The following is an 18552-nucleotide window of genomic DNA, read 5'->3' on the forward strand; positions in this document are numbered from 1 at the left end:
ATATGCTCACCCCCACGAAGGATTAATCTGGACCAAGGCCACCAAAGCAGAGAACTGACACTGAAATGCAGAAAGCCCTGCTAGAGAGAATTTCAGGGAGAAAGTCTACTTTGCACTTCCCAAAGGTTAACCCTAGACACGTCCTCCATACTCAGTCCCATGCTCCTCCCAGGGGTTCTGCTGATTCTGTCCTACACCTTATGCACTCACCTGCTCCTTCCCACGCAGGATGGGGCTTGGCAGCACTGACCAGGGCTGAGCAAGTCCTTGAGGGAAGGAAGCAAACTTCTGTGCAGCATCTTGCTGCCAAGCAGCAGGCAGGAAACACCTCCAGAGAGCTCCAGCAAATTGCTTACACATACAGGGTCCACATGCTACTCAGGATGTGGCCGTGGCAAAGGCTCCACTCTGATATGGTACCACAACCCTAACAGCTGATCGCTCCACCCCAGCTGGGGGAATGCGCTGCTTCTCAAACTTTTGGACTCCTGGTCACAGCAGTTTCCAGCCCTGCATCACTGGTGGGGAGGGAGCTGGCTCTAAGGCACTTGGCAGGGGGAGCTGGGATTGTATGTCTCCATAAACGTGTTAAAAGCAGCTCACCAGCAGCTCACCCGTGCAGCGTGCTGCTGCCCCATGCCTCCGTTTCCCCATGGGACTGGACTGCCTCCATTCCATGGGGCTGCACAGTCCATGGGACATGGGGACATCCAAGAGAGCAGTCTGCGAGAGTGGGTACCTTACAGCACCACTGGCAGCCAGCGTGGTGCAAATCCATATTTAACCTCCTGGGACACTTGCTGGGCACTGGCTGTGTGGAGTCAGACTTACCATTTCCCAACCCCCTGTGTGCCAGCACACTGGGCTCCATGAGTCACTCATACCTTTCACCTCATCCCTGTGGGGACACCTGCTGTCCCCTCAAGCACCACTGTGGAGATAGACATGGTCGCTCTGGAGCACTGAACCATTTGTTGGTTGCTTGCAGGGAAGGAGAGGCTCATCTTGCTTGGGTTTGGCTGGGTATCAGATAGACCTTATATCTCTCAAGGAAATGTGGCATGAAGAGGTGACATCCATCTATCTCTCCTCTGCCGAAATGATCCCCTTCCTGCCTTCCCTCCATCCACAGGCATGTCTGCCATGGCCACCCAAACCAGCTCCTCCTGACACAGCTGCCCAGCACAACCTGCTATTTAAAGTGCTGTTTCCTAACAGGTAGGAAGGGATTTGCCCACTTTGACAGGAAAGGAACTCGACCACAGAGACATTAAGAAATTCAGCCAAAGCCATCCAGCAAGCTTGGGACAGAAGCTGTGTGAAGGCAAAGCCTCCCAATTCCACAGACACCAGCCTGCACCCCAAACACCAAGCCCAGTGCTGGATTCAGCTCCCCTGGCAGGAAGAAACCCCCCAGTTATCCTGGCAGATGATGGGAGAAGCCATTCAAACCCAGGTGTAAGGTGCACCAGACCCTGCCCTGCAGGCTGCACAGTACCAAGTATAAACATGCACTGCTCCCAGTTTCAGCCCCAGATCTAGCTGGAATAAGCCTCCTGGGCACCCTTCAGTACTAAGGCTGCACTGAATGAACTGAAGGAGCTGAAGTCCCCTTTTCTGAGCAGACAGCAGAGGCCCAACGTTTCTGCCTTCCTCCATGGTTTGCTATGGGGGACCCATAGATACTGATGGGCAAAAGCAGGTGTGTGGGAGCACGACAGCAGGATCATGGTGTCACCTGGGAGACTGCTCCCTTATTTAGTATTTCACAGGGAAAATCCAACAATTAAGTATTTTAAAGAAGTCGGAAACAGCAGGAGCAGCACCCCCACACTGCACAGTCCCAGTCATCTGCAGGGACCTCTAGTCATACCCCAATTTCCCACTTGCTGTTACCCCCAAACAAAGCAGGAAAAAAACAAGCAGCTTGTTCAAAGCAAACATTTCCAGAACAATGAAAGGAAAAAAGCGAAGTCAGAAGCCCTGTCCCCATCTGTGCAGCTGAGAAGGTGGAGCTCTTGCCTCTCTACTCTCAAGATTTCATGATCTCAGAGGACATGAATGGGGCCAGCACCAAAGAGAGGAAGTAACGAAAAAGAATCCCTTTGTAAAGACATATCTGGAGTCACCCTTTTCCTTGCTGGAACAAACCACGTGCTCCTGCTGCAGGGCTGCAGGTTTCAGGACCCAGAAAGACTTCAGTAAGATGAAGGGGTTCACTCCATCTCCTTCTGCTACCTTGGGATTTGCACCAGTGCATGACCATTCCCCCTGAGCACCAAGGTGCCCACAGCCCCGTGGCTGAGCTCCGATGTGCTACAACCAAGTGGGAGCTCCCCTTCCCATGAAGCCGAAATCTTCACTCCACATCCCCCAGCCCATCAGGCTGGAAACATCTGCTAAAGACTTTAGGTGGGGGAAGCCAGGCGGCTCATTCAGAGATATGGAGGCTCCTTTCCCAGCTGGCTGGAGAAACACATTACCAGGAAGTGAAGTCACGGTCTCGGCTGGGATCTTGCTATTTTGCTCTGCAGGATGTGAATTCAGAGGAGCTGTATTTGCAGAGGGAAGAGGTGGAGCCTTTTCCATTTCCCCCATCCTTCCGAAAGGACAGTACACCTTCTGCAGCAGGAAGAGATGGGGCGATAGCAGGGGGGGCCAGCAGCCAAGAGTGGCTTCTGCAGCTACCCTGGGAAGAACAGAGGTGAGCACCACCTGTGCCAGAGGTGACACACTGGAAATGCCATGGGGCTGAGATCACTTATGGGGCTGCAGGACGCAGGCACCAGCAAAATATTTACTCTGGCATTAACAATGCGCTTTGGCTCCTGTTCAGCTGGTCAGTAGGAACTCTGAAGGAAGCGAAGGAAAGGATTGTCAGTCCTCCTGCATGCCCAGGCAAAGGAGCTGCAGCAACACCTTCAGCTTTTTCAATAATGTGATGCCAAGTAAATGATAAATTGTAATCTGTGGAGAATGCTGAACTGATCATTGAGGACAGAAATCATACAAAGGGCCTTAAAGAGATCAGGAAGGCAGCAGGGAACAAACTGAGGCAAATTCAACTTGGGAAAATTGCAAAGTATAGCATTAGGGGAAAAATAATCCCCTAAAAACAGGCAGACATTCAATGGGAAGAAAGGGCGGAAGCAGGATGTGGGGGACCATGCAAGCAATGCGCTTGTGAGCACAAAAGGAGCCAGAGCAAGGAGAACAACCCCAATAATAGCATCAGGCAGCCCTGCATGGGGCAACCCCTTCTTGGGGTGCCTCCATGTGCCCCGTCCAAGGCTGCCACATGCCCATGGCCACAAGCCCCTCGGGCTTGGTGCCAGACATGCGAAGCAAGTGCCAGGAAGAGCAGCTGGAGGGCTTGCCCTGCACAGGAGGATTAAGGCAGGTCAGTGAGTCCGGATTTGCTGAGCAACAGTTAATTAGGGAGGGCAGGCAGGGACACAGCAACCCACCTACACCTGGCAGGCTTTGACACTCCAAAGGAGCATGTAACTATTTCACGGCTCTAATGACAGCCCCAGATAAATGTAGAGCAGTCAAGAGTGGCCAACAAAAACCCGTGAGTTCAAGGGATTGAAGCAAGGATCCAGACCTACACCCACAGTAAACTGCGCAACTCCTGGGGATAGCAGGGCCAGGCTGAGGCTGGGGTACCAGGCTGATGTTGCCTAAGGTGCTCTGTCCCCATCTGTCCCAGTTCAGAACCCACAGAGACTCCGCTGCCCCCTGCACATGGCAGCTGGCATTAGGGACTTGCTCTGGCCAGTAGAGCCGGTCCTCAAAGCACGCAGCAGTGGCTGGAAATCGTGTGACTTCCTCACCCTTTGGCCCCAGGGAAATGGCTGTGTGCCTGGAGCAGAAGCTGCCAGGGTAGATGGAGCCACTGTCCCCACCCTGGATGTATTCTAATCTGGGCAAGGCATACACAGGATGGGAGGGGAGGAACCAGGAGGTGAAGCCATTCACTCAAGGTCACCCAGAAAGGCCGTGGGTTAAGTCACCACTCTGAATAAAGGCTCTGCCCCAACACTGTAGTGGTCTCAAACTGAATTTACCCCTTCCGTCAGCTCCCCCCCACAGTTAATGAACTGTCTGCGGCAGAACCTCAAACTGCTGTTCCCAGCTCATAGCTATGTGGATGGGGTTTGAAGTCACAAGTGTTTAAAAATACCTTGTAGATGCCTTTTCTAAACTCTGACCTGCGAGCAGGTGCTGCTGCCAGCCAGCCCCACTCATGAACACGCAGGCAGCTCTCCTGGGATGCGCAGCTTTGGCTGGGCAGGGGATGAGGAAGACAGCAGATGCTTTCAGGGGATCAGTTTTCTATCTACGTGAGACAAAGATTCCCTCTTCTGGGGGGGATGCTGCCTCTCCAGTGTGGCCAAGACCAAAGAAGAGGCTCTCTGCTTCCCACAGCCACCTTAAGCAGCTCCAGCAAACCTTTTATTTCCCTCCTGGACAGAGCTGACACATGGCTCCAGCCCCCACCACACCCAGGGATGTCAGATGAGCAACGCTTAGCCCTAACTCCTGCAAGTGTCAGTGCTGCAGCTGGTGATAGCATCTGTGTTGGGACAGAGCAATGGGATCTTATGAAACAGTGGCAGCTCCACATTCCCACACAGCGAGGGACAACATGGATTGGTAGGGATCACTCTGCAAACCCCATCTCAGACAATGGAAGGGCAAGTCAGGAAAGGCTTGGGTACAGAGGACACTTATCCCTCCTTGCTGTCCCATCCCCTTGTGTGAGGTCACAACAGGAAGGAGAAAGGACAAATCTGTCCCTGCTGGCACAGGCAGAGCTTCTCCCAGTCTGGAATGAGCAGCCTGAGAGAAGGACCCTTTTTTGCTCTCCTTATCCCTGCCACAGGACAGGTAAGACAGGTGCCTCACTGTGTCACAGGGCTGTGGTACCTACAACAAGCTGTAGGTCCCCACGTGCCATATGTTTTGGGACAGGCATCTTCCTGTCTCCATGACAGAACGAGAACATACATCAGGGGCATTGCAACCACCCTGCCGTGGGCCTCAGCGGCTGCAGAGTTATTCCGGGCCCCACATTCCTGATCCCCTGTACCACAGCTGCTCAGGAGCCACGGGTTCCTCACATTGCCCAGCCCAGGTTCGTGGCCCCATGGCTGTTCCAGAGACTGCTGGCAGAAGTTCAGAACCAGCTGGGGACAAGGATAACACGGAGCAGCCCCATCTCCCACTACATACTGCATAAGGGCCGACCTACAGCAGGATCAAGGATTGTCCCCTCAGTTCCATCACTCTCCCTTGGTGCTTCCCATACCTCAACACAACTGCACAGTGCTGGGCCACAAGCCAAGACCTGCCTGGTCCCTGGACCCCTGCCGGGAACCTGATCTGTTTATGCCTTCCCAGCACACCGGGTACGTGTTGGGAACGGCCCTGGCAAGCCTGAGTTGGCGGCAAAGGCAGGACTTGGGAGCCGAGCACAGAAACCCCACCTGCTGCCTTGCAGCATCCCCCAGAGGGAGTGGGAAGGAGAAAGAGGGAGTGTGAAGGGGGAAAAAGGGTCACACTAGCTCATTTTCACAGGAAAAGGCACCACATAGAACAAGCTTACTCCTCACCATACGGCCTACATACACTCTAGCCAGGAAAACATCCAGGGTTGCATCCAGCATGAATGCGGCCACAAAAAGCCCCCGGGGTCCACAGCAGGGTGCAGCGGTATGGTGCAGAGCCAAAACTTGAAGGGGGCAGAGCTGGAAACCCCCCACACATGCCAGGGTCACATTCAGTCCAGCACACTGCTAAATATAACCATGGGGACAGACACCACATTGGGGAGCACCACCTCAGGGGAATGCAAGAGGCAGCAAGGTGCCTCCCTGGGGCTGGGCAAGTTTGGGGATCTCTCAAAGGAGTCCAGAGGCAGCTGAGCATTGCATGGCCACATTTCACCAGCCTTGGTTAAGGCAAGTGAACCGTACACTCCTTGCACTTTCACAGGAAGATAAAAATGCCATCAGAGCAGCACAGCCCCAGGGATGTTCCTACGATCACTCTGCCAAGGGACTGAGCCATGTGCCTGTGCCACAGAGCTAGGCTGCAATTAAGCATAGTGTCACTGCACCTCCTCGCTTGGCCAGAGCTCATCCCTGTTTTGGGACATGGCTTCACTAACAAGGAAACATCTGGGGCAGCTCAGATCCCTGCCGGTTGCAGGGACATTGCTGACTTCCCAGAGCCCCACTGCCTCTTCCACTAAAAGGAGGTGCATTTCCCCTTTTTTAAACCTGATAAAATAACTGGGAGCTTATCTGAGGAAGACAGGAGCAGCTCTTCCCATCACACCAGTTCAAACAAAATCAAACCTGACATATTTCACGCCAACCAGCGTACCCTGGGCTTGCTCCCAGAGCAATCCCTCTACCTTATGGTGCTGGCTGAGCACCATGTACCCTCTGAAAGGCAATCATTAGGCACTGCAGAGGACTTGACCCAGAGGCAGCCGAGGCGAGTGGTGCTCATGTAGCCTTACTGCAGCATAGTGTGCCCCAGCCCCCATGCCATTTGGGGTGGTAGTGGGGAGGCCCTGAAGAGGTGGGAAAAGGTCCAGGGGTTTCCCAGTCCATGTTCTCCCTACAGGTGCTTTACCCAATTCAGCCCTAGTCTGAAAAGGCCCTTATCTACACCCGTCCTTGTCAAAGGATGAGACTAAAACCTGAGCTGGGCTGCTGGAGGGGAGAAGGGAAAGAGAGCAAAGACAGGAGCTGGGGCAGACTTTGAGACCAGTGCTCCAAGGGGACAAGAGGCATCTGCAAAATGGAAAGCTCGAGCCATCCCATGCTATCTTCACTGCCAGCATACACATGGCCACCTCCTCACAGGTCACGAGGTCTGTACTGCAGAGTTCCTGCACACAGAGGCAGAAATGCCAAGGTGTGTTATGCAATTGCCATCACCAGCAGTGCTCATGGTGAAGGGCAGTATTATGAAATCCCAGGAGATTTCACAGCTCATGGCACAGCCGCCAGTGGGCTTGGCTCACGCTGACTGCTCCTGAGCACAGCAAGGGGAACACGTGCTGTCTTCCCACATTTGGCTAGGACCTTGTGGAGAAGCTGCGCCAGCACTGGCAGGGGTTTGCAGAAGCATACCCAGACATGTTGCACCAGGCCTGGGAAGCTGCGGGAGCCATGTGTCTGCCATGCATGCAGGTTTACCCTGCTCCCTTATCTTGCCATTGAAGCAGTGCTGATTTGCTGCTCCAGCCTCTTTCTCTCTCAGACTGCAAACAGCTTGTGGTGATCGTGCATCCACCCTGCACACAGAGCGCTGCAGCCCTGGGCATTTCACAGGAGTGAGGGATGGGCGAGGACATCCGGCCCCTCCCCAGCAGGGTAAAGATCACTTCAGCAGAGCCATTTCCAAGCAGGTTGGGCATCTCCAGACAGGTCTGTGACTCATCAGGACACCTTGGCGAATCCTGGCAATGTTGCAGCCCAAGGTTCAGGCAGATCCTAGCCTCTCCAGCCAGGGTGTGATTTTGGGGGAACCTGAGGCATAATGTGGGGGAAGCAGCAAGTTTGCAGCTCCCACCCTTCAGCTCCCCACTCCCTGCCTGCTGCAGGAGCCAGAAAAGGTGGTTTACTGTTATTTAGTTTCTGCCCTTTCATACTTCTTCACCAAAGTTGCATTTTGCCAGTGGCAGCCCCAAGACTGGCATAAGGCCAGGCCAGCCAAAGCACTTTTAAAAACAAAGCAGGGCGCATGCATGTGCACACGCGCGCACACACACAGCACCAAGCACCTCTTTAACTCTTCCTAGCCTTGCCATGATGCTATCGTGCACTCCCAGGCAGCTGGGAACCATCTTCCTCAAGAGATGCTGTCAATTGCTGCTGGAATTCAGTAGTTCTCCTTGTCCTGGAGAAAAGGTCTCACCCTCAGCCAGGAGAGTTGACAGGAGGTGAGTGTGGTTCAGTCTTCAGGGACAGCCTTGTCCTTGCTCCAAAGGGGCCAATGCTCATGGTGCAGAATACACTTTGGATGGCTTTTCTAGGTTGCAGCCTTAGATCTTCAGCCTCACAAGGAGGATGTCAGAGCTTTTAATACAGAATCAGCTTCCCTCTGGGTGGCAGAAAGCCAGCAGCCCAGGCACATGCAGGGCAATGTCCAAACACACAGCAGAGGATGAGGTTTGTATGAGAGGTGGCTCCCAACATGTGCCAGCCCTGTGCAGTGCTTGGGCACTGCCAAGTCCTGTCCCCACTGCTCTGGGCTGGCAAAGAAGAGCAGTCACCAGAACAGCCTGCTCCCTTCCAGTGCCATGGGCAGTCTGGGGAGGCTCAAATGTTCCTGAGTTAGAAGATGACAATGCACAGTTTGTTGCTACTCGATCAACTCTATCCACCATAGAGTGCCACCTCCTTGCAGGGACCCCTCTGCCCCCCAGCACGTCCCAGTCTGGCAAACAGAGGATAGGACACGGGTGCCAGCAACATCCTTGCTGCATCTCTTACCCTGCCCTGGGGAGCACTGTCTGCATTACAGCCTGCACTCCTCCAGCAGCCAGGCACACACTGTCCTGGGCTGCTAAGAGCTTCCCTGACTGCCTGTTTTTAAGCTACTAACATCCAAATCATGCCACACTTCTGAGCCAAGCAACGGAAACAGCCTCTGCAGCTCTCGTAAGATGGAAGCAGAGCCCCAAGTCTAGGGCTGAGTCACCACAAGATGCCTGAGTGGCAGAAATCCCTCTCCTGCTCTGAACCTCAGCTTCCTGCATGCTGTGCTTGGGATTGCTCTGAGCCTGCTTCCGATTCCCGTAAAAGATGGGCCAGTCCCCAGGCTGCACAAAGGTGAAGGCAAGCAATGTCCCAGAGCAGCTCCCTGCACATCCCTCAGAGATAATTCCCCACACTTAATACTTTTTTTCTTGTTCCTACTATTTTACTCATGAAAGAAGTGTCACAGGCTGCAGCAAGGCATTGAAGACTGCAAAAGCACTTTCAAAGGATGAGGACAGAAATACAGACCCAGAATGAGGGTGATATGTACTGTGAATATGGGGTGCAGAGAGGGACAGGATGATGGGGCTATGTCCACCAGGCTGGATGCTGAATCTTCTGTCTGCCAGCTACCTCTGCAACACCGTTTGCTGGTGGTTTATCTCCTGTGCTTGGCACAGCGATGCTTTCCTGGACTCTGGGCCCCGTGCAGGGCCAGCAGTGGCCCCTTTCCAAAGACAACAACTGTGAGAGGCCGGCTTTGAAAGTGATCGCATGCTCACTACTTTTGCTGCTGCTGCCCAAGTAGTGCTCTTTCTTCTCCATGAGAGAAAAGAAATAGAAAGGGCTAAAACACACAACTGAGCTGGGACAGACAAGATCTGTGATAGTGAGGGAAAAGAAAGCGAGGGGAAAAAAAAAAAAAAAACAACAAACCAACAACAATAACAAACCACTGGGCACAGAGCAGACTGGCACGTGACTGCTGGAGGAGACTCTCCCAAGAGAGACCAGGAGCTGTGGGATGGGGAAAGGAGCCCTCCTGTGCTGTGCAGCTGCAGTCTCGCCACAATCCCTGAAACAGGAAGGCAGTCATGCTTGCAGGAGCCTTTGAAGCCTCCTTCTCTCCCTTCTACCCACTGTGGGCTGGCTGGAAGCACGTTTCAGCAGGCTGCTGGCAGTGAGCTTCCCAGTGCAGGGCCACTGCCAGCCAGGCTCTCCAGGGCACAGTGCATCTCCTCACTCTGGGCTGGCTCTCAATGGGATGAAGAGCTTTTCCTGGTTCAGCAGAGCTCTGTGGCATCGTTCACAGTGGCCCTGGAGCATACTGCAAGCTTTCCAAGCCTGCACCCAACTGGTCCAGCCTGTCAGATCTACAGTACACGTGAATAGGAAGAAAGGGCCATGCCAAGGATGCTTAGGAACTTATCCTGGAAACCCAGGCTTTGAGGAACATGATGAGGGCTGCATGCAGGCTTGATGGCTGAGCTGGATCCAGCAAGCCGTGATGTTCAGTGCAGAATCACAACAGGAAAGTTGCCCAACTGTCCTTTTGCCACCACCACCTCGGTATGACAGAGTCTGAAATGATAAAGATGTTGCCCAAGGCAGGCTCCTGCTCTTCCCCACAGATGGACCACTCAAAGCTCCTCCCAGAACAGCCACAAACAGGACAGTCCTCCCTGCAGGACACCATGATGGGGATGGTGAGCTGGGCTCGTTGGCTGGTGTAAAGGCATATCCACATCACCACAAAGTAACTCCTGGATTGGCAAAAGCAGTGACTTTTTCTTCGCACACAACCATGGGAACTGCTGCCATTGAGACAAGGAGAAAGTCCTGCTGGACTCAGAGGGCAGGTGTTTTTGCTGAGAATGGGGACACCAAGCACCGGTAGCAAAGACTAACAAATAGCAAGAGAAATATTAAACCTCACGCTGTGGAGCTTAAGCTGATACAGCTACTAGAGATTAGGAGGAAATTTAAGGGGGAGGGAGCAAATTATCCTGCTGACTTGCAGCCAGCAGAAACCATTCAGCATCACCCCTCTCCTCAGCCAGATGGGTGACAGCAGAATCCAAGGGCTGGCACTGGGGGGGAAAAAAAAAAAAAAAAAAAAAAAAAAAAAAAAAAAATCGCTGTGTCCCATGCTGCCATCAGTGAGAGGCACCAAGCTAGGCTTGGGGATAAAGCCACAGCTTCCCATCAGGAGCTTTACTTGCATTTAACAGCTTGTTAGGTCACAGCCCAGATGGATCCAAATCCCAGGCACCCACGCCCTGCTCTTGATATATCTGAGGTCTGGGAGTTCCAAAAGACTCAGTGCGGCTGCTGAAAAGGGGTCAGTGGCAGGCTGAGGCCAACCAGCCCTTCCACAGCACTGGGTGAAAGCCCAGCAGGGAAGGCCCTCAATCCTTGAGTTTAGCACAGTTTGCTCAGCTGTCGCACCTTCTTTGCACTTCATGCACATTTAAACAAAAAGCTTCACCACTCCCTTAAGAAAGGCAAACAGTGAGTCCAGCTCCTGTTCTCTTCCACAGCACCTCTAGTCCTAGGCTACCTCCAAGGCATTAAGGCTCATTCCTCAGACAAGTCTCCCCATCCCCCCAGCAGCTGTCTCCGCTGCCTGCCCCCTTCACCCCGCCATGGCTGCAATGAGTTGGGATGGGGTCTGCAGGTCCCCATCGCCCCTTCCCAGGGACTTCTGCCACCCAGCACAGCCTCCCTGGTGCTGGTGCATTGTTAGTGAGCACAGCCAGGCAGGAATGTGATTGATCGCCAGGGAGAAAGGCCAAAGCCGTGACGGGTCGTTTAACAATTTCAATTAAACTCTGCAGTGCTCAGACACGGAGGGGAGGGGAGAAAGAGAGAGAAAGAAATTAAAAAGAGGGATGTTTCTACTGCTGCTCAGGGGAAACTCAACAAAGCACAGCCAGGGCAGTGGGAGCAGTCTCTCTCTCCTCTCCAGCTATGAGTGACCAGGGCATCAATCCCACGTCCCCTTCCTGCAGGCAGGATATCTGCCCATGCTGACTCTAATCCTCCCAACCCAAACTTTCTCTCTGCCCCTCCCTCCTCCACACCCCCAGCAGCTTTACAATAATAGGTGCTGTGACCCACTTGTACAGCGGCACTTGCTTGGGGATGAGGGCTGCACACGGTGAATATTAAACAATGTGTCCCTGAAGTTCCCGCTGCCGGGACTGGCACTTGATTCTTGCTTATGTGCGGTGACTTTTTTAGGCACAGGAAGTCCCGGAGGGCTAATCACAGTGACGGAACTCTGAATCCATTGAGACAGCAGAAGGACTCTTAGAGGGATTTTAAAAAAAACAGCATCTCGGTCTGTCATATGGAAAAGGATCTTTAACGAGCAACAAACGCTCTACTCACATGGCATGGGCAGAAGGAAGCAGAGGGAAGCATAAGGGATTGGCATTGGCTGCCCCCCATGCAGTGGCTCAGGGCTTGCAGACAGTGCCTTGCCACGGCCTGGGCTTTTTGCTCCCCTGCCTTATAAAGGAGTAAAATGAACATAAGCATAGTGAAGGACCTGCTGACGCCGCTTCAACGTGGGATTTCAATGCATTCATTCACGTGGGTGTCCCATGGCTGGAGGGAGGGAAGACGCCAGGGAAAATACAGCCAGGCTTTAACAGGGAGAGAGGTATTGGAAGAAGCAAGTGTAAGCTCACCCCCCCGGCACACAGGCAAGGAAAGCTGTAGGGGCCCCAAGCCTGCCCGTATTATGCTGCCTGGCCACAGGGTACCAGCTTGGGGACGCAGGTTGCATCTGCTGACATTATTTACTGCCTTGGAGTGGCTTTCAGGCCTCCTGCACGAGCAAGTCCATCTTGCTCCAGCCCTGCGACCTGCCCTACACAGGCTGCAGCCCCAAACAGGCACAGATCCTGAGCACAGAGCACAGGCAAAGGCACCCGATCCTGTCACCCAAAGAAGGGTCATCCAGCCTCCTCTGTGATAAAAGCAGGCTCAGGGCCGGCTCCAGTGGGAAACAGCAGCCCAGATAGATTTGTAAAGCTTTGGCACTAGCCAAAGCCTTCTGGGAGCCAATCCTGGGGATTTTATCCCCATCTCACATCTAAAATCCTCATCCTAACTCATGTTTCTCAGCACCAGCCTCTCTGCCCTGAGCTGCACCAATTAAGAATTAGAGCTTTTACTCCTGGCTGATTTTCCCCACTCCCTCCAGTTTTTCCACCCAGTTTTCCTGCAGAGACGCCTGAGACCCTCCCACAAGGTGCAGCCTGGATGAGAGCCATAGCCAGGCAGGCTCTTTGGGAGATTATATGAACACTTTGCTGCAGGGAGCCAATTCTAAATCTGTTTTGCCTGTTCTAACTTCCCAGTCGGTCATTCCTGCAGGCTGTAAGCATTGGACAGGGGTTTCTCTGGCCAATCCTTGCCCAGAGTGGCTCCCACATCCCACACAGGAGCTGTGCAGCTCCCCCTGCTCACACCCCACAGACAAGCACCCTTTTGTTTACTTTTTCCGGTTTCCTTCTCTCTGCAACTTGCAAGCAGCAACCGGAGTTCCTACTCATGAAGCTCAGCCCTCTGCAAGCTCTGTAGCACTAGGTCTGCTCCTCCACCTTTTACACCTTCTGTTTCCAGTGTGAGTTGTCAGGTACCTTCAAGACACCATGGCCCCATGACCCTCACAACACCGATGGGAGCTGAGCCGTTGGCCCATCAAACATCTAGCATTGGTCGAGCTTGCCATTTGCTTTGAGCCTGCTTGCAGCTGGCCTTTCCAAGCATACATGAAAGAAATCAGCACTGCTGAAGGGTTAAACATTACCAGCCTGTAATTCAAGGTTTTACAATTGGTTCCAGTCGACTGGCTTGGATGATAATTTTTCACAAGATAAATACAAAGTAAGGGGCAATTGCTAAAGACCCTTTGTACCACATCCCCCCAAGCAGCTTCGTGGTCTCCCCTGCTATTTGTTTCCCTTTGCCCTTCCCTGCTCAGTGCCCACACTTCAGGGTCCCTGGCCCTGAGCCCAAAGGGAACCCGAGCTCTGCTGGAAAGATCGTTTACAGCTCAGTCATTCATCAACACAGGCTGCATTCACGCCTCTAACCACAGCGTAACTCTTCCACGGGGGTTCAAAGTCTGCACCAGCACCCCAGTTCAGATACTGAATGAGCCCCGCACAGAGCCCGTGGCCACAGCTTGTGGCTTGGGACATGCAGTGATGTCCAGAGGAAGGAAGGAACCCAGCAGCCCTGCACCCAGATACTCACTGCTCTTGGATGCTTTGATCTTGGCCACCAGCTTCTGCACACCAGGTATGTCCCCATTCTTCACAGCCTGGATCAGTTCCTGCTCTCGCCCCATTGCAGACAGGTGGGAGGAGTGGCACAGAAGGAAGAAGCCTTCAGATCCCAGTAGTTTACAAAGCCATTGAAATAAGTCTGTAAATCCTCAAAATATGCCTGAATAGGAGGTGAAATCCAGCAAGAAGAATGCCTTAAAATCCCACGGGACATAAAAAAAAGAAGGAAGAAGTCTCCCTTTCAGCAGCAGAAGTCCCTTTCTTCATTGGGAGCAGCAGGACTGAGATGGGGTTAGGCTGAAGAACACGCCATCAGTCAAAATGAGGAGAGTTCAGTGCTGTAGGACCAGTTCCCGGCCGCCACAGAATGCTACAAGACCAAACGAGGCAGCTCAGGGCAGGACGGCCAGCGGGGCCAGCATCAGGATGCTGCCAAACCTGCGCTGGACTCTGCAGCCAGAGGTGCCTTGCTTGGCTGTCCTTGCCAGGCTCTGCCACACCGATGAGTCCCTAATCCTTCCCAAAGGGATTACAGGCTTGTTGCCATCTGGAAGTTATAGATCCTTCCTCTCTGGTGCTCATTAGCGCTTTTGTTTCAGCATTCCTCTTGGAAACTGTGCTGCAGCCACAATGGGAAACCCCGCACACAGATGAGCCCTGTTTCAGGCTGGCACAGCAGCCCAGGACCTGAGGAGGGGAAGAGCAGAGTCAGCCCACAAAGAACATTTACCTCCTGGCTGGCACCATCATGATAGCTTTTGTATCCACGTCAAAGAACAAATACTTTGACTATATTTAGTCCTGGCGGGACTTGGCTCATCCTTGTGTTAAAAGAAGAGGGAAGAACCTGTGGAGGAAGCCTCCTGTAGGGGGGCTGTGGATGGATGAGTGGTGCTGCCACTGCTCCTTCCCTGTTCTCACAGCCCACGGGGCTGTTCATGCTGTGCACTCCCCAGTGACCACAAATGGGGTCCAGGTCACTGCAACTTTCCCTCTCCCCTCTGCCACTGGCAGCATCCAAGTGATGGAGCTGAGGAGTTTTTGTCAAAGTCCTCCAGAGGCGCTGAGACTGGCTGAACCTGCCCGGTACCTTTCCCATCTGGTATAGGGACAAACCCTGGCTCTTCAAGCTACCATGGAAGCTCAGTGCCATGGGATTCAAGACACTCTGTACCCAATACATGAATGCTATTGGGCCCAAGTGAGCACTGAATGTAAACCAGTAGTACAACCATGCTTCGGGGAACACGATCAAGCCCCTGTCCTAGCTGTACAGGGCATCCTGGAAAGGGCCCAGGCTCCTCCAGCCATTCACATCTCCCAGCCCACACTTAGCCCTGTACCTGGATTGTCCAAACAGGGCAGTGAGAAACTCTCTCCTGGTTCAGGACCGTGTATCTGGCAGGCTGCTCTGAAGCCCCAGGGACAAGCATGAAAGCAGGAGGGCAGGCAGCATGCATTGTCCCAGCTGCTGGTCTGTCACACATCGCTCCACCACTCCAACCCAGGTTGGATGGGAACCAATTTCAGTATCCCCCAGCCACTGCTCAAGTCTGTTGTCTCCCTTTCCAAAGCACTCACCCCCATCCATTTAAATAACAATGGGTGCTTCTATTTCTAAGCAATTGAGGCCACTGTTTTGAGGACAGAACACAGAAGGAGAGAGAAAGAGCAACAGTGGGAGAAGTCTACCTGGTTCACGGGCAAAAGCAAAAGGGACGTCTCAGTTCCTCATGGGACCCCACATCAAGCACAGTGTTGCTCACCCCACCCACTTGCAATACTGGGAGCTGCAGCTACCTGCAAGCGCAGATCCCCAGCACCAGGCTCCCCTTGGTCCAGCCTTTCCTTAGGCACAGCTGCAGAGACAATGCTCCCATACAGGTGTAGCTCGTGGGACAAGACAATGCCCAAGTTCCCATACCAGACTGAGGATTTACCCCCGTTGTCATTCCCTGAGTCTTTGGGTTTGCTGACTGAGGAACCCTCAGTGCAAGGTTGTCTGGGAATTAAGTGCCTGATGCCAAAGCCCATGCACACATAGATTAGATATCACATCTCTGTATCACAGAGCACCCGCACCAGCTTACGTATAGTACAAGAAAGTTTCAGCTACTAGACTCATAACACCTTGCCACAAATAAATTGCTTCCTAAAGCCTCCTTCAACCATCTGTCTTCAAAACTACTTATTTTATTTCACTCAGAGAACTGCAAACCCCTCTGCAAGCACAAGATACAAATACAGGACTGCTGAGGATATTTACACATTCATTATCCATACAGCTTCACCTAAAAAACTGCCTCACACTGCTGCCTACCTCTCCTGGAGCACACGAGACTCAACAAACAACTCTGAAGTACCAAGAGCTCCGAATACAGATCTCCACCTATTCAGCCTCCCAAGAAAAGAGCAGCAACAAAGGCAAGACTCGAGGAAGACACAAAGCTGGAAAAGCAAAACATCCCTCCCACCGGAGCAAAGTGAAGCTTCAGCCCACAAATCCACCCGGAGATCCGAAGTATCTGAAACAGTCCTACAGCCGCGGGAAAAAAAAAAGGAGAGAAGGAAAACAACCACCAAACAATTTACGTAAGTGAGGAAGGAAAGATGCTAATGAGGAGTAGGCAAAGGAACTCGGTCTGGAGGGGCGGGGGAGAACCTCACCTACCTCGGGAAGCCCCGCAGGGTCCCGCTCCGCCTCCCACCACAGCGCTGTAATCCGGCTGTGCTCCGAGGGAGCTCCGCTCCACTTCGGGCGAACCGCCCCGAGTTCTGCGCGCTCTGCGTCCCGAGCGAGGCGGCTCCGCGGACCCAACTCACCCGGGGGCGCTCGCAGCCCGCCGAGCCGCACCGCCTGGCCGGGCCGGGCCGGACCAAAGAAAACACTCCGGTGGCCCCGAGCAGCCGCTCCTCCGCTCGCACGGCACTCAGCCGGGTCCCGTTCGGGCTGACCCCGTCCCCGCAGGAAATCCCTCCCCGGGCCGGTCTGATTGGAAAAAACCGGCGGGATGTGCGGGCTGGGCAGGGCCAGGCTGGCTGTCACTCACTGCGATGCGCCGCCAGATTTGGGCAGGGGAAGGGCCGGGAGCTCGGCTCCTCGGTCCCGCTCCGTGCTCCCAGCCCCGGCTCTACCAGTTAGGCTGCCGAGAAGAGGCGGCTCCGAGCTCAGCCGTGTGGTTCTGAAGGCTGCCGGACCCTTTCAAGTCGGAAGCCCGCAGCCCCTCATCCCAGCTCCGCGCTCATAACGCTTTTCCGAACTACTCTCTTCGCTCTTCCAAATCGCCTTCTTTTCTGCCAGCCCTCAGCAGAAGGAGCAGAGCAGAACCGAGTACTCCCGCACAAGCACTGTTCTCTTAAAACAAGGGACTGCCTAATAAAGCCGGACAGCTTTTGCTACATGATACCACAGGATTACCAGCATCTGATCTGCTTAAAAACACACAGAGGCTTTAATTTTACTCGCTAAGTGCCTAGCCCACGGCCCAAGGGGAGGTGCAGACATCTCTTAGGCCCAAACGCAACCCCAAAAGAGGGTTCCTTGAGCAGTCCTGCTAGGGGAGGGCAGAGGGCAAATTGTCGCAAGGAGAAGCTGATGCTTCCAGAAACACCCAGCCTTGTGAGTTCAGGAATAAAGAGATCATTATGCACACCTAATTATAAATGTCAACATTTTACAGCTTCTGTGTTGCAGCATGAAGCCCTAAGTAGCCCTGCTAGGAAGTGCTGGGAAGTGAAAGGTCTTGTTACTCTTTCTTTGAGTTTCGTCAGAGCTGTAAAGCATATTGACATTTACAATAATTTCCTAAATTTATGTAGCACCTTTTGTCCTTTTAAGGATCTTAATTATGCTTTGCAGTCCCCTGAACACACACTGAACCTGCTTTTCAAAGAATAGCTCAGACCCTGCTTTGTATAAAACAGGTCCCGCATCACTGCTTTGTGCAGGATAGGACTTCACCTCCACTCTTCTGTAGCACAGTTACATCACGTGTGTTCCCTGCGTATTCCCACTCAAAGGTTCAGCAATACACACGTCCTTAAAGCTAGGTCATTTAGGCTTTAATCTATGCAGTCATACAAACCCTTTGAGTAGAGGGTGCCGCAGGGAAGTTCACCCCAGTTTCCTGGATATCCACAGCCTTTGAACACAAAATCACATATGGGTGCACCTAACACGGCAACCTAAACCCCGCACTCTGGCAGCAGACAAGCAGATGAGAACTAGCATCAGCAGTCTGGATTTCCTATCACGTATCTCACAGATTTCATCTAAACCTTAGGGGTTAAATAGTTCTTCAGTGATCCGCAACACAGAGACCTACCAACGGCTGCAGCTGGGTGACAGAGCCCTGCTGTAACGCTCAGTTCTGCCTGTCCACGGGCCGGGGATGAGAGAATTGATTGAATTGCCACTACAGAAGTCTTTCATAACGTGTTGCTATTTCTCTGCCCAGGAGCAAGTTGTATTTTAAGAGAAGCTTCTAGGTCGGGAGCAGCTAGGAGGGTGGCTGAGAGCCCGGCCCTGCCCTACGGCCCCACACCCGCTGCGGAACGCGCGGCAGCAGCACCGAGCCGCGGCCTCACGGAGCAGATCGGCGCTCAGCAGCCCCTCGCCCGGGCCCAGCTTCTTACGGCCAGCAAGGACCCTCCTCCTCGGGGCGATGTTGCCATCTAGAGGGCCACGCTACAACGATCGTCTTGTTGCACGCTGTTGGAAAAAGCGTTTTTGTTTTTAATTCGAG

At 53.3% G+C, this 18552-nt stretch overlaps 1 protein-coding gene across 5 annotated transcripts in view; it reads right to left on the reverse strand.

The window, feature by feature from the left end:
- Positions 1-17114, reverse strand: part of CASKIN2 (CASK interacting protein 2) — a 31157-nt gene extending 14043 nt beyond the window's left edge. For 2 of the 5 annotated variants that reach the window (XM_085239913.1, XM_031556370.2), the window contains exons 1-2: positions 16479-17114; positions 13776-14494 (exon numbers count right to left, since the gene is read on the reverse strand). In XM_085239913.1, the coding sequence (XP_085096039.1) occupies positions 13776-13869 (94 nt within the window). In that variant the 5' untranslated portion in view covers positions 13870-14494; positions 16479-17114. Of the gene's footprint in view, positions 1-13775; positions 14495-15150; positions 16098-16474 lie in introns of those variants that run through there. The other 3 variants (XM_031556371.2, XM_010721663.4, XM_031556372.2) reach the window with 3 other exon arrangements.
- Between the last annotated feature and the right edge of the window lie 1438 nt (positions 17115-18552).

The sequence above is a fragment of the Meleagris gallopavo genome, chromosome 20 (genome assembly GCF_905368555.1).
Source record: "Meleagris gallopavo chromosome 20, MGAL_WU_HG_1.1, whole genome shotgun sequence".
In the NCBI taxonomy this organism is placed as follows: domain Eukaryota; kingdom Metazoa; phylum Chordata; class Aves; order Galliformes; family Phasianidae; genus Meleagris; species Meleagris gallopavo.